At 41.3% G+C, this 14,149-nt stretch overlaps 1 protein-coding gene across 2 annotated transcripts in view; it reads right to left on the bottom strand.

The window, feature by feature from the left end:
* The window catches only part of ERGIC1 (endoplasmic reticulum-golgi intermediate compartment 1), a 104,754-nt gene that overhangs the window by 52,121 nt on the left and 38,484 nt on the right, over window positions 1-14,149 (bottom strand). For both annotated transcript variants that reach the window (XR_008892787.1, XM_056574835.1), the window contains exon 3: window positions 13,493-13,565. Coding sequence is in view for 1 of the 2 variants with exons in the window: in XM_056574835.1 (XP_056430810.1) it covers window positions 13,493-13,565 (73 nt within the window). In the remaining variant the exon portion in view is untranslated. The remainder of the gene's footprint in view (window positions 1-13,492; window positions 13,566-14,149) is intronic.

The following is a 14,149-nucleotide window of genomic DNA, read 5'->3' as shown; positions in this document are numbered from 1 at the left end:
ATGTCTGACATGCTTGATAGACCAAATAAAACATTTTTACAATACCAGGTTAATCTAGTAAAATTGGCTTGATCATTTCATGGCTGGAAAAATTCCAATCTGCATAGTGGTTACGAAATGTCCTCTGGTCACCATGTCATTACTAGATTTTCATTTACAAGATATAATAAAGTCTGAATAACGTTAGAGATATTATGATCTTAAAGAGACATCATGGAAAAATAAAAAAAGGTTTTTGGAACACTGGCCGCAGTGATGTCCTGCCTGGACCAACAATTTGCTGGGCTGCAGTATGACACAATGGAAGAAAAACTGGTAGTCCATCCAGTGTCTTTAGGTGCAAAAAACGGGAACTCTATTTGGATCAGTAAAAATCACATCACAAGCAAAGGACAAACGCCAACGGCGTTTGTCCTTTGCTTGTGATGTGATTTTACTGATCCGAATAAAGAGTTCCCATTTTTGAACCTAAAGACACTGGATGGACCACCAGTTTTTCTTCCATTGTACCATGTGGCCAGGAACGCTGCTGGCCGGTCCGTGCGCAGGTGTTTGGAGGGTGAGAGCTGTCAGTGTATTCTCTACTCAACATGACACATTTGGCCAAGGTGCTACGGGTACGACAGTCGCACTTCAGCTCAGTAAGATTCATATCGGGGGATCAGAGCAGGACACAGATGAATCACAGGAGGTAAGGAGAGGTTTATTTAAAAAGGGGTATTCCAGGAAAAACACACACACATATAATATTATATATATATATATATATATATATATATATATATATATATATATATTTTATATGTGTGTGTGTGTGTTTTTCCTGGAATACCCCTTTTTAAATAAACCTCTCCTTACCTCCTGTGATTCATATATCAACTGGCTCCAGAAAGTTAAACAGATTGGGTTTGCTATGGGGATTTGCTTCTACTCCGGACAGTTCCGAGACAGGTGTCATCAGAGAGAATTTAGACAGAAAAGAACAACTCAGCTTCAGCAGCTCATAAATATTGAAAGGATTAAGATTTTTCCATTGAAGTAATTTACAAATCTGTTTAACTTTCTGGAGCCAGTTGATATATTAAAAAAAATTTTTTTCCTGGATAACCCCTTTAATTTAAATTTTTTTTTATATCCCAAACCATAGCCAAAAAAAAAAAAAAAAAAAAAAAAAAAAAAAAACAACCACCACACCTCAAGCCGGATAACCTGTTCAACAAAAAAAAGAGACAGACCAAGTACTAGCAAACACTCCAACAATTTCAGGTAGTATAAGTAAATCCAAGTAGTATTATGACACACCGTGAAATAGGTATGGTTTTTGCACTTTATTGATAATACCTCGATACACACAACACATTTGTGGCCTATTTGCATTCGATTTATCTTATAATCCAAAACCTACCAGTGTCAAAAAGTGAAAATTTCACACTTTCACTACATACAACAACATAAACAAGAACGTTATATGAATACCCGCTCAGTCTTAAATGAGAAGTGCAAAATAAAGATCTAGAATACTTCGTGATTAAGCAGCCAGATCTTGGTCTGAACTTTCTATCCCTTCCAGAATAAGCCATTTTATATCAAACACTTTGTGGCTACATTGGTTTGTTGTATCACAGAATACGAATAACAGGTCTATTGACCAAAAGTACCAATCACAGAATTATAGACCATTAAAATATAACTTTTAATGATACGAGCCCATAAAAAAAGGGCACCACAAAAATCATATAGAATTGGTTTACATTGGTTTGTTAACTGCTCTAGAACTGTATGAAGCGGAAGTAGTAAAGCAATGCATCCAAGTTCCATGTGTTTTAATTCGAAATGACCTTTAGCCAAAAGGTGTCCTCTATTTAGGTCCCATACTTATGTAACTACATGAACGCGGAAATGAAAGGCTGGTATGAGGCAATGCCACACCTTCACAAAATAGATCGTACTAAATCAACAAAATGTTTTATGTAACTATTTACATATAGTATTTCTATTGTTGTATGTAAGCAAAGGTTGTAATTATCATGGAAACTAGGTTATGGTTAATAAAGTACACATAATTACAGAGACGCTACAGGTAGCCGAACAGCAGCGTGATGTCAGCAAGACGTCAGTGGGAGCGGGGATCAGGATCTGGCAGGAACAGAGTAAGGATTCCCAAATACAGGCATCTGGGGAGACCATACACTAACATCACCACTGGCCATAGTCCTAATGTACCGGGACGGCTTATACCATACCAAAGCATGACTTACATGTTCTAGACTAACCTGATTCTATGTCGACAGAATCATTGATGCTGATGTGAAGAATCTATAGGGTAAAGGATAACTCCACTCTGAAGCTTTGGATTTTCAGTTGTCCTAAATATTTATTGCTAAAATTTAGTGAGGATTTATGTGCATGAAAGACGAATTCATGCATAAAAGCAGCACCAGTGTCCCAATAGTTCATGAAATATGGACCATGTACAGTAATCGCCCCAGTGTCCTAATAGTATGTGATATATGGATTATTGCACCAGTGTCCTAATATTGCATAAAATATAAACCCGGGTGCATAACACCAGCTCTCCAATAACTTGGTTACTGAAAAATTTCTCCAATAACTGTACTGACAACATTAACAAAAAAAAAATTAAATTAAATATATATTATATTTCACACACTTTTTTATAATTCTATATATTGTAGATAGAAAAAGTACCTTGCACTCACCATCCTTGTAGCCAATTACAACAGGAGCATTCTGTGCAGCAGGGAGGCATTCTGATGTGGGCGCTCAGAGGCTAACAGCCGTTTTCGCACCGTGCAAAAACACCCGTTGCCTCTGAGCACCCGCATCAGAATGCCTCCCTGCTGCACAGAATGCTCCTGTCGTAATTGGCTGCAAGGACGGCGAGTGCAAGGTACTTTTTCTATCTACAATATTGGATTTCTGTACTTTATACCTCACCAGCTTGGCACCCCATCAGTAGCGTAACATACTCCAGCTACAGCCACTGATTTTTACTGAGAACTGTTGTACTTGGTGGTGACACCCGGACTTCTGTACGTGATTGTGTGCTCTGTATCCTGCTTCTCTTCTCATATTAAAGAAAAATAATAATTAACTCATGAAGTGAAGCCCTTTCTACAACTAAGGCTGGATTGGATATCAGCTAAGATCAGACACCCCTTGAGATCATCATTTATCACTGCAGAAACCCACAAATTCATCCATGTTAATTGGCATTACATGAACTACAAGGATATACCTGCTCCAACACAGCCACGTTTTGACCCAAATTTTTATGCAAGCTGAAACACTTGCTAGAATGTGTATCCCCTAAGAGGAGTGCAGAACTAAGAAAATCCATGTGCATTCACCTTATAAGTGCACATAAATTGTTATAAACTTTAAATATATTTTGTTTATTCTGACTAGATTATACAGTACACCCCGTTCTCTTCTCACTTTCAAAGCTGCTTTTTAAAAGTTCCACTCTTGGGCAGCACTTCACAGTAAGAACTGTGACCTATAAAACTCAATGCTTTCTGGGTAATAGTCATCTCCGCTCTCATGTTGAGCTGCAATCTGGTAGAATACCTGCAGAAGTCTTAGGCCATGTTCACATGTCCGGAATTTCCGTGCGAAATTCAGCTGGAGATTCCGGAGCAGTAGTGTCCCGCTGAATTCAATGGGATTGTGCTGTGCACAAGGCAGAATTTTATTGCCAGATGTTTCCAACAAGAAAATTCAGATTTCCATGTCCGCAGAAAGAACTAACCTATTCATTCTTTCTGCGGACTCCGCGCGGAATGCATAGCCTTCTAGGAGACTGCACATTCCTGTGCGGTCCTAGCGCTGGCATATTATGCTTGTGCCTGCAGTCTGCAGAATGTCCACACGGACATTACAACACGTATAACATAGCCTTACTCCAGATCCTACCTGCTCCATTAGAAGTAGTAAGCTCTTGTATGGTCCACCAAATAAGTATTGTATACTGTATGTGCACTGTTTTTAAACAGGCCCAAGCTTATTTTTTATGTACTAAACCCACCATTAGAGATGAGCGAACTTACAGTAAATTCGATTTGTCACGAACTTCTCGGCTCGGCAGTTGACGACTTATCCTGCATAAATTAGTTCAGCTTTCAGGTGCTCCCGTGGGCTGGAAAAGGTGGATACAGTCCTAGGAAAGAGTCTCCTAGGAATGTATCCACCTTTTCCAGCCCACGGGAGCACCTGAAAGCTGAACTAATTTATGCAGGATAAGTCATCAACTGCCAAGCTGAGAAGTTTGTGACGAATCGAATTTACTGTAAGTTCGCTCATCTCTACCCACCATACATAGCAAAACATTACACTATAATGATAAATTATCTCTACACGAATTCTGCAAACAAATTCAGAAAAAAAAAAAATCTGTAAGAAACATCTGACCAATTCAAATGTGTCATAACTTTCACAGCTCTTATGGTAAACTAGACAGTGGACAGATGCAAACATTGCTGCATGTCTCCTTATAGGACATGTTATTTTTGGAATTTCTTAAAGCCTTTAATGGCTCATGCTCGTCTCCTCCATATGTCCTCTCCCCAACCTTCACTACTTTGATCATATGTATTTGTCGCAAAAAAAACATTCTTTAATCATACACTCCTCAACATTAACAGAGAATGTCAGAGAGTTCTAGGAATCCCAGGCTCAACAGACATTTTTATAAAAATAAAAAAAAAATTAATGGAAAAAAATGGAACAAAAAACAAAACACAAAAACTTTAGTATAGAGTTGATAGCAGGGCTCCCGCCACTAGGGACCCCCGCGATCTCCCTGCTGCACCCGACGTTCATTTAGAGCATTGGGTGCCGCTCCAGAGGCTTGTGACATCACGGAACATTGGAACATTCAACAGCCGTCACGTCCCCTCCCATAGATTTGCATTGAAGGGGCGTGGCCGTGACATCACAAGCGGGGCATGAGCATGACGTTTCGAGCCTCTGCCCGGCATTGCCAGTCATCTTCGCTCCGTGCACAGAATGTCTGGGGTGCCACTGCCGAAATCTCGGGGGTCCCCAGCGGCGGGACCCCTGCAATAAGACATCGTATCCCCTATCCTTTGGATATGGGATAACCATTAAAGGGGTACTCTGCCCCTAGACATCTCAAGTTCTGCCATATTGAAGGCACTTGAGCAAGCAAATCACCAAGATCTGCTGCTGGCAGTTACCTTTGCAACTGCTGACCAATGAGGTCCTAGATGTGTCGCCTGACTTCTCTTCGGTCAAGCACTACAGGCCATGGCAGCATATTTAGGCCATGCAAGAAAAAATTTATAAAAAAAGTTTTAGTTTCTAGGGCCCAATATAAAACCTTCAATCATCTTGAGGGATATCGACAGGACTACTGGATAAAGACTTAGAATACTATGATAGCAGTCCCACTCAGGACAGTTTGTAGTCTCACTGGCACACACACAAAAAAAAATTAATAATAATAAAAAAAAAAAAATCCACATTCTATATTATACCCAGGCTGATCACATACTGACTTTTTAGATTAGCAGAAAAGGCTTCCATTTATACGGTATGACGTCAATAAAAATGAAATTGCTTTGATAGAATGAGGAAATTCGGTATTAGTAATGCCCAATGCACAGAGATTAATGAGTAGATAAAATACAGGTCCGCTAAGAAAAGGGAAGACTTACGTAAACAGATCTGTATTAGCTTTACCGTTTTATACTTTGGAATGTTCTGCTCAGGTAGAAAATGGGTCAAGCATCTGAAGCATGTATCCTCATCAAAAGCTGCATACCAGTGTAATAACATAAGAATGTAAAAAAGTGCTTCATACCTATCCTGATAAGATACACCGAGCCCTTGTTTGTCTTTCAGGAACCAAGGAGCACGTAAAACATTCCTAAGAGATAGAAGTCACCATTATTGTGGCTTCACATCTCGGCTACGCTGTATGCCAGAGCTTTCTCCAGTAGATAGCTAAGATGATTTTTTCAACAATTTTTTACCAACAGTCTCTAATTTTGCTGCCGCTGTAGCCTTTGTGCCCCATTTTGCAGATGAAGCATAGTCCTGGTTCCTGTAGTATGCCCTGAGTAAGGGACTGCTGTCGTTTCTCAGCCTGGCTCATCATGTCATAAAGTCAGAAGTCTCTTTATGCAGTTCTCTTAAAGCTTTTACCAAAACAGATTTGCAAATCTGTGCAAAAGTGTGTGTGTCTCTCTCTCTAAGACAGCATCCAATGCCCCATATGTAGGGGATTAGCTTAGGAGAGCCAAATAGCAGCAAGCCACAGTCACACACAGTGACATGGAAATAAAGTTTTAACAGGCTTATCTTTATTTTTGTGCCTGTATTTATTTATTTATTTATTTTTTTTATGCTGGAAAATAGAGTAAAAACAAGGAGTAAATCCAACTCGCCCGAGCACTAACTCCCAAAAGTCTGCCCCCATCTACAGGTGGGTTACTCCCAGCCACCCAAAAAAATAGTCACAAAACGGGGTAACTCACACAAGTTAAATGTTCCAGAACAGCCAAGCCACACTTAAATTATACTTTGTTTTAAAGCCTGGTAACTAGCTGTCTTCAGCACCTGTGCTGATTGTGGGGCACACTGAAAATCTGGACTGGCCAGGAAGGGAATGCTAGGCCCCACTATTAACGTGCCTTTCATTTCATAAAAATGCTTTCTCGAAAACAGTCTTTACCAAAATGTCCCTTGCTATGGTCTGCTAGGGATTTAAACTTTCCTGATTTTTCCATATCTCTTCTATCTTTTACTGGATGAGAAAGGCTCTTCCTATAACCTGGTCGCTACATAAGACAGGAATCTTGGGGAAATATTGCAACCCCAACCACCTTTCCCATCACTGTCTCAGAATAGATCCACACACACACTGTTTCTACTTCCATAGAAACTAGGACACTTAAAGATTCAATGTATCTATAACAAGAACTTTACACTCAGAACTTCAAATGAACATAAAACAAAATGAAAGTGGATTTGTCCAAGAGTGAGAATATTAATGCAACAAAAACCAGTCTGGAATCCCCACGCAACACCCAGGAAGTGACAGGGCAGGGATCCCATGGTGTTAGTAGGGCATACAGATTAGCATATCTTTCGTGTTACTACAGCCTCTTAGAGGACTGACAGCTCACACATTAGAAACGTTTGGTTTAATAGTATCTATGCATTAGTATGGTTGCCAGGAAACATTGGCGACTTTGATGCCCTGGGGATTATAACTAACTGGATACTCAAACTATCTAAAGATGACTTCAGCGTATGACTGGTGTGAATCAGTGACTACAGAAAGGGAGAAACAGTGAATAGGAATCCAGTGAGTAGAGGATTATAATCTCAGCCAATGTAGCAAGACCAGATTCACAGGTGAAAATACATACACAAAGAAACAAACAAAAACCCTTACAGTATCACTGTAAGTATGGATATTAGTAAATGAGCTCTTTGTCAAACATAAACCTATGACTGATCAATAGGAAGAAGTTACCTCATCGTGGCCGACCCTTTGTTTCCCAGAGAGAGGAGGGGTATGGCCGTGGCTTATTACATTCCCCCTATTATTTAACAGGGAGGTCGGGTCCTGAGGCATCTTATGTGTGTCCAGCATTTGGTTGGGCTTATACACACATACTAAGGCCAAAAAATCTGAACTTTTGATTTGTACTGGTGATAAAATACTATAAGAAATGTGGGATCGTATAAACATCACTGAATTGGTGGGTGTTATTGGTCCATTAAACACATATCAAAGTTCTGGTAGGACCTTTACCATTATAAGGCTTGGCTTAATGCAATACTGCAGCAGGACCCATTAACTTCAATGGCTCAAAATGTACTCTTTCGGCCACTTCATCAAATTAAACCTATACAAAGATGAAAGTAGCCTCAACCATGTCACTAGATTACTACGTTTGGGCCATTGAATTGAAGGGGTTTGCGTTGGCATTCCTGTTTTAAGGTTATCTGATGTATAGCTGGGGCACACAACATTCCTTACCACCACGATTGTAGGGTAACTAATGGCCTGAAAGACAACTCTACTACAGGGAATGTTGGTATCATTTTGCCAAGATAAAATAGTTTTTCCGTAGATAAAATTCTATCCCAAGAAATCTAAATGTCTATACATGTAACAGACCAACTTTTTAAATACTAAAAAGGATCCCAATTTTATTTCCCCCACCAAGTCCAGCGTATATTAGGCTATATTCACACCATGTTAAGTGTAAGTGGCAGGAAGTTAAGATGTCGCATACACTGAACATCTTGACTTCCATGGCCCAATCGATGCTTAACTTTCCCACAATGTATTCTTTTCTTACCAGGCAGTATATGAATGAGATATGCCACTGTACAGGATGCTGCTGAATACAGGTGGGAAGCCTATCCCAAGCCAAGGTACACCTGCCTTCATGTCACTTCTACTCTGTGGCAAAGTCCCTGTACCAGTCTACACCCAGCTATCCCCCCAAAAAGATGCTCATCACCCAACTAACCTTCATAGTTACCTAGGCACTTGAGAAGGGGAGTTGCCGCAAGGACTGTTCTTACAGACCAAATATCAAAACTACTAAACAATCGAAAGAAGGGGGGGGGGGGGGGGTGACAGTCCTGGAGTAAGGGCCATATTATATAGGCTGATTATCGGGCCAAGTGGGCCTATATTGTCCTGTGTAATAGGCCCAGAGATCAGCTGACAAAAATAAATAAATAAATAAATAAAAAAGTCCTTTCAGTTGATCAGTTTTACATACATTAAAAATCCCCGTGTGCTAATCTACGAGATCAGAATTCACATAGGGGGAGATTTATCAAAACCTGTCCAGAGGAAAAGTTGCCCAATTGCCCTTAGCAACCAATCATATCGCTTCTTTCATTTTGCAGAGGCCTTGTTAATAATGAAAGAAGCGATCTGATTGTTTGCTATGGGCAACTTTTCCTCTGCACTGGCTTTGATAAATCTCCCCCATAGGGAATTGTGTTCTCCCATCAAAAAGGGTGCAAAGGCTGACCAATGCCTATGCTCCTTTATCTGCCACCAAGGCTGCATTTACACCACGTTTTGTACATACGGGTGCCGGATCCGGCGGGAGGAGGGGCAAAGCGGGCGCTCCCGTACCCCAGCCAGATCAGCCTGTGACTCCATTCACTTTAAAGGGGTACTCCGCCCCTAGACATCTTATCCCCTAGGCAAAGGATAGGGGATAAGATGTCAGATCGCCGTGGTCCCGCTGCTGGGGACCCCCGGGATTGCCGCTGCGGCACCCCGCTGTCATTACTGCACAGAGAGAGAGTTCGCTCTGCACGTAATGACGGGCGATACAGGGGCCAGAGCATCGTTACATCACTGCCCGACCCCTCAATACGAGTCTATGGGAGTGGGCGTGGTGGTTGTCACGCCCCTGCCATAGACTTGTATTAAGGGGGCGGACCGTGATCTCAAGAGGGGCGGAGCCATGACGTCACGCTGCTCCGTCCCCTGTATTGCCTGTCATTAAGCACAGAGCCAACTCGCTCTGTGCAGTAATGACAGCGGGGTGCCGCAGTGGCAATCCCGGGGGTCCCCAGCAGCGAGACCGTGGCGATCTGACATCTTATCCCCTAGGTTATCTTAACCCCTTTAATGATGATTTGACCCGAGTCAAATGGTGACTCCGGTCGGCTCAGTTTTGACCCATATGCGGTTTTGGAATGGACCTAAAACCTTAGTATACTACGGTTTTAGGTCCGGTCAGGAAACCGCATACGGGTCAAAACTGAGCCAACCAGAGTCACCGTTTGACTCCGGTCGGATCTTTAATGTGAATGGAGTCACGGGCTGATCCGGCTGGGGTACGGGAGCGCCCGGTTTGCCCCTCCCCCCGCCGGATCCGGCACCCGTATGTACAAAACGTGGTGTGAATGCAGCCTAAACCTCCTCTAAACCTGTCCATCAGATTTTTTCTCAATCCTTGACCTTCCTTTTTCACTCTATCCCCTCTATTCTTTTGTTCTACTCCACACCAGGTTTACCAAAGCCACCAACTATGGGGGAGATTTATCAAAACCTGTGCAGAGGGAAAACTTGCCCAGTTGCCCATAGCAACCAATCAGATCGCTTCTTTCATTTTTCACAGGCCTTCATAAAAATGAAAGAAGAAAGCTGATTGGTTGCTATGGGCAACTGGGCAAGTTTTCCTCTGCACAGGTTTTGGAAAATCTCCCCCATGTGATCAGGGACATTTTCTTAAACCTACTGCTAAGGTTGAGTTTTCCCAATATAGGTTAGGTTTTCCCACAGTAACAATACTAGTAACATGTCTACCTTCATAGAAATAACATGCCTGTTCAGCCAAGCCACTATACTGTGTGTACGGCCATCTTAATACATATAAAAAGTGGAAGAGCAAAGAAAGTTCACATTGTTCGAGCTTCTGGGCCCTGATGCAAAATCTGCAGCAGGGCCCCCTGTGCCATTTATAATACTGGTCACTTATGGGTCAGATGTGCTTTGCTGCCCCTTTAGGCCCTGTTGCAACTGCCACCTCTGCACCCCTATAGCTATGCCCGTTTGTGCTACAAAACAGCATTCACTGCCAAGAGAGGAAGACCTAGATACATAGATAGAGAGAAAAACGTGCAGATTAGGAACAAGTGACAAAAGGGCCTTCACCTAGTGAACACTTCTGTATGAGGATACAGGATAGGAAACCAAGCATTGTCCAGGAAACATTACAAGGGCTCTGAGAATGTCTGCGGGAAGCAGAGGAGTAGCTAGTAAAGGAATTACCTTATATTAGGAAATACCATCAAGTATATGTAAGCCGTTCAGAAATGAGCACATTCAGCGAAAAAATGTAGGTTTAATTTAAAAGGTAAAAGGACAGTACATTGGATAATGCCATATAGCTATAGAAGAAAAAAAATTAAGTGTCTCCAGTTCTTCCCCATACAACTATAGATTCACAAATACTCATCGGTTCTCCAGTTTTCGAAGGGTTTCATTTAGGACATTCTGAAGATGTCCATGCGATAAAGTTAAGTATTGACTCCAGTGAAACATTTCCTGGTCTTGATCAGTATAGATGTGAGATATCTTTATCAAATTCAGACTGTGTTAGCGATATTTCCTTATATATAGGGACAGATTAAGTGTGTATAGGAGTTAACTTATCGGAGCCCCCAACCAAGTCCACATACAAATATAGGTATCACAGAAGAGGAGGAGGGGCACAATTATAACTGGGCACACAGCAGGCATAAGGGAGCTTATATTATGTATTAACACACACCGCAGCTAGCCCCTAGAGGATGCCTTACAACATTTAAAGAATGGAACCATATGGATCACATTACAACCGCTCTCTTATCTCATTGTTATATGTGGCTGGAAGTGCAGGAAGCGGTAGCTCCATTCAAGTATTTAGAGATGGGATTAAAAAAAATAAAATAAAATGGAAACCTAAAAAATGTAAAAAAAAAATTAACTATTGTGCATGTGGCCATGTACTTTCAAAAGCTACCAGCTCTCTTTCGATACACATGAGCATTTGGCACGGTCAAACGTTAAATGTGTGCACTCTATGTGGGGGGGGGTAAGCCGCAGTCAGACAGCAGTAGATCAAAATCAGCTCAGCCTCTCTATGACTTCCTGTGTTGTAGATTTCACTTGTTGCTGTACAGGGTCCCGGGTTCTGCAAAGGTTGCACAGATTCTGTATACACTCTTCTGCATCAAGTAATAATGCAGCCCTGCATAGGTCTATATACACCCTGTGATCGGAAAGGAATTCGGTTCTGGGGCTCCAATGTCTTATATTTACATGTAAGTGGATGGGGACGTTGGTAATAGTAGAACAGCTTTTATGGAAAAGACCCTAACGGAATGTAACAACCCAGCCTTTGAGGTCAATAACTGAAGATTGGGTTTTGATGTACATAATGTCCACTATATATGTTTGTGGTGATAATGATGGTTTAACCATTGGTTGTTGGACATATAGAAAGACAAAGCTTGCTTATGATTCACTAAACATATTTGGGATGTTTGTTTACATGACAATTATAGGGAAATTAATGTGACGTGTAATAACTGCGTATGTAGTCTTCCTGAATGGCTTTGTCATTAGTGTGGACATATTTAAACATCTAATTTACACTGTTTAAAAAGAGCTTCAAAGTGCCCCATACACATTAGTAAGAAGCTGGCCAAACTCACTGACCGCTTAGCCAAATTACTAATATGCAAGGGGACTGCCCGACTCTTCCCTGATATTTGATAAACGGGAAGAGAAGGGTTGGGAATTTCATCTTTCTAACCCTATTATTCTTAGAGAGATTATCCATTGTCTGGCAGCAGATTACCCCTTCTCTCTCTACTGAGAATACACACGTGTCTAAACCTTCAAGTGTGTGGAGGAATTTAGTGACAGCTATTGAAGGTGTAGGTCACATAAACACAATAGCTGCCCGCCAAACAAATGACAGCTTCTTCTCTCTTTTGAATAAAGAGGGGGAATAAAGATGCAGTTGATACCTTTAGTGGCTGCTGAAATCTAAAACAAACCTGAATATTTTTTCCCCCAACAATTAAAATTGGGGGCAAGCCCTGAGGCCCACCATACACATTACATGGTCGACCAAAACATGTCTAATATGCATGGTCAGCTTTAAGGGCTGACATTTTATCACATCTTGTAGATGTTGCACTTTTTTATTTCGGTGTACTTGATGGATATATATTATGTGGGGAGAGAGAGAGAGACAGAGACACAGAGAGACAGAGAGACAGAGAGAGAGAGAGGAAAAAAATAAAAAATAAGAAAAAGAATGGGTATTAATGGATGATTAGGGGATTAAGAATGATGCAGTGAATGGTGTGGAGCTTGGCTAGGTTAGTGTATGTACTACAGATAACATATAGAACTGTCTGCTTTCAGCTCAGTTTCTTGTGTAGGGTGGTGCCATGGCAAACAGTTGACTGGCAGGTGTCCTGGGTGTAGGCACCCCACTAATCAGATATTAATGACGTATTGAGGTTAGGCCATCAAAAAAAGTAGATAAAACTCAGCTTTTATTCAGTTAGGACCAATTTATTTAGCCATTTCTTTTTATTGGAGGGTGGGGTGGGTATTCAACTAGCTTGAGCACGAGTGTCCATATGATACTAAGACAAGTAAAGTTTTGTGGGCCATACCCTTTTGACGTGTGGTATGGATACATCTACTGCTTAGTTGTATACTACTACATTCGATGGGGACAACCTACACTGTGGGGATTTAGCTTCCCCGTATAGGACAGGTGCCCCTCTGCACGGGATCTCCCTTCTATGATGTCTATAAGGCCTTCATGCATACATTAGGCTCAGTTTCTGTCATTAAGTCACTGTATAACTAAACTAGATAAATGCTTTGCTAGCAGAGCCCTTTCATGAGGTGTGTTATACATGGTTTATCTACTTTTAAATAAATACTTACATTTCATTGGCAATAAATCCAGTCAATTCTGACAAGAACAGAAAGGTGATGAAGAAACAGCAGCAAATGGAAACTAAGAAAGAAAACAGAAAGACTGTTACTGAAAGAACTAAAACATATTACTGACTGTACAGTCATGATCATGTGAACGGGCACCGGAGAGACGGTCAACATGGATTTCAAATACCAACCAAATATTGCTCAAATAGCGGCTGTGAATGACTCACAACCCACCAGCGTGTGAAATAAAACATTTGTGGGATATGTAAAGAGAGTTATAAGTCAGAAATGGAATGGGCCCTCTAGGGATGGAGGATCCCCGCTCCCTGTGGTACTGCAAATACATGTTATTTATATAATGTTATATCAGTCATTCATAAACCTATAATGTTTTGTCCTAGTCAGTGGGATGGAGACCCTGATATATGGCTGGAGATTTCGATCCATGTAGTGTACCCATGACGATGCTTGTTGCCTCAACACAAAGGAACTGTCACCAGCCTATGGAGCAGATGTGCTGTAGGCACCCAAAATGTATTCATGTACCATTAACAAGGTATTAAAAGAAAAATACATTTTAGTAAAGGGGTAATCGACTGGCCAGCATTTGGAAGTGAATGTTCCCAATGCTTTTTTCACGCTACGGGGGTTGGCCAC

The sequence above is a fragment of the Hyla sarda genome, chromosome 4 (genome assembly GCF_029499605.1).
Source record: "Hyla sarda isolate aHylSar1 chromosome 4, aHylSar1.hap1, whole genome shotgun sequence".
Taxonomy (NCBI): Eukaryota; Metazoa; Chordata; class Amphibia; order Anura; family Hylidae; genus Hyla; species Hyla sarda.
Note: the sequence above shows the minus strand (reverse complement) of the source record. Positions and strands in the feature narration are given on the sequence as shown.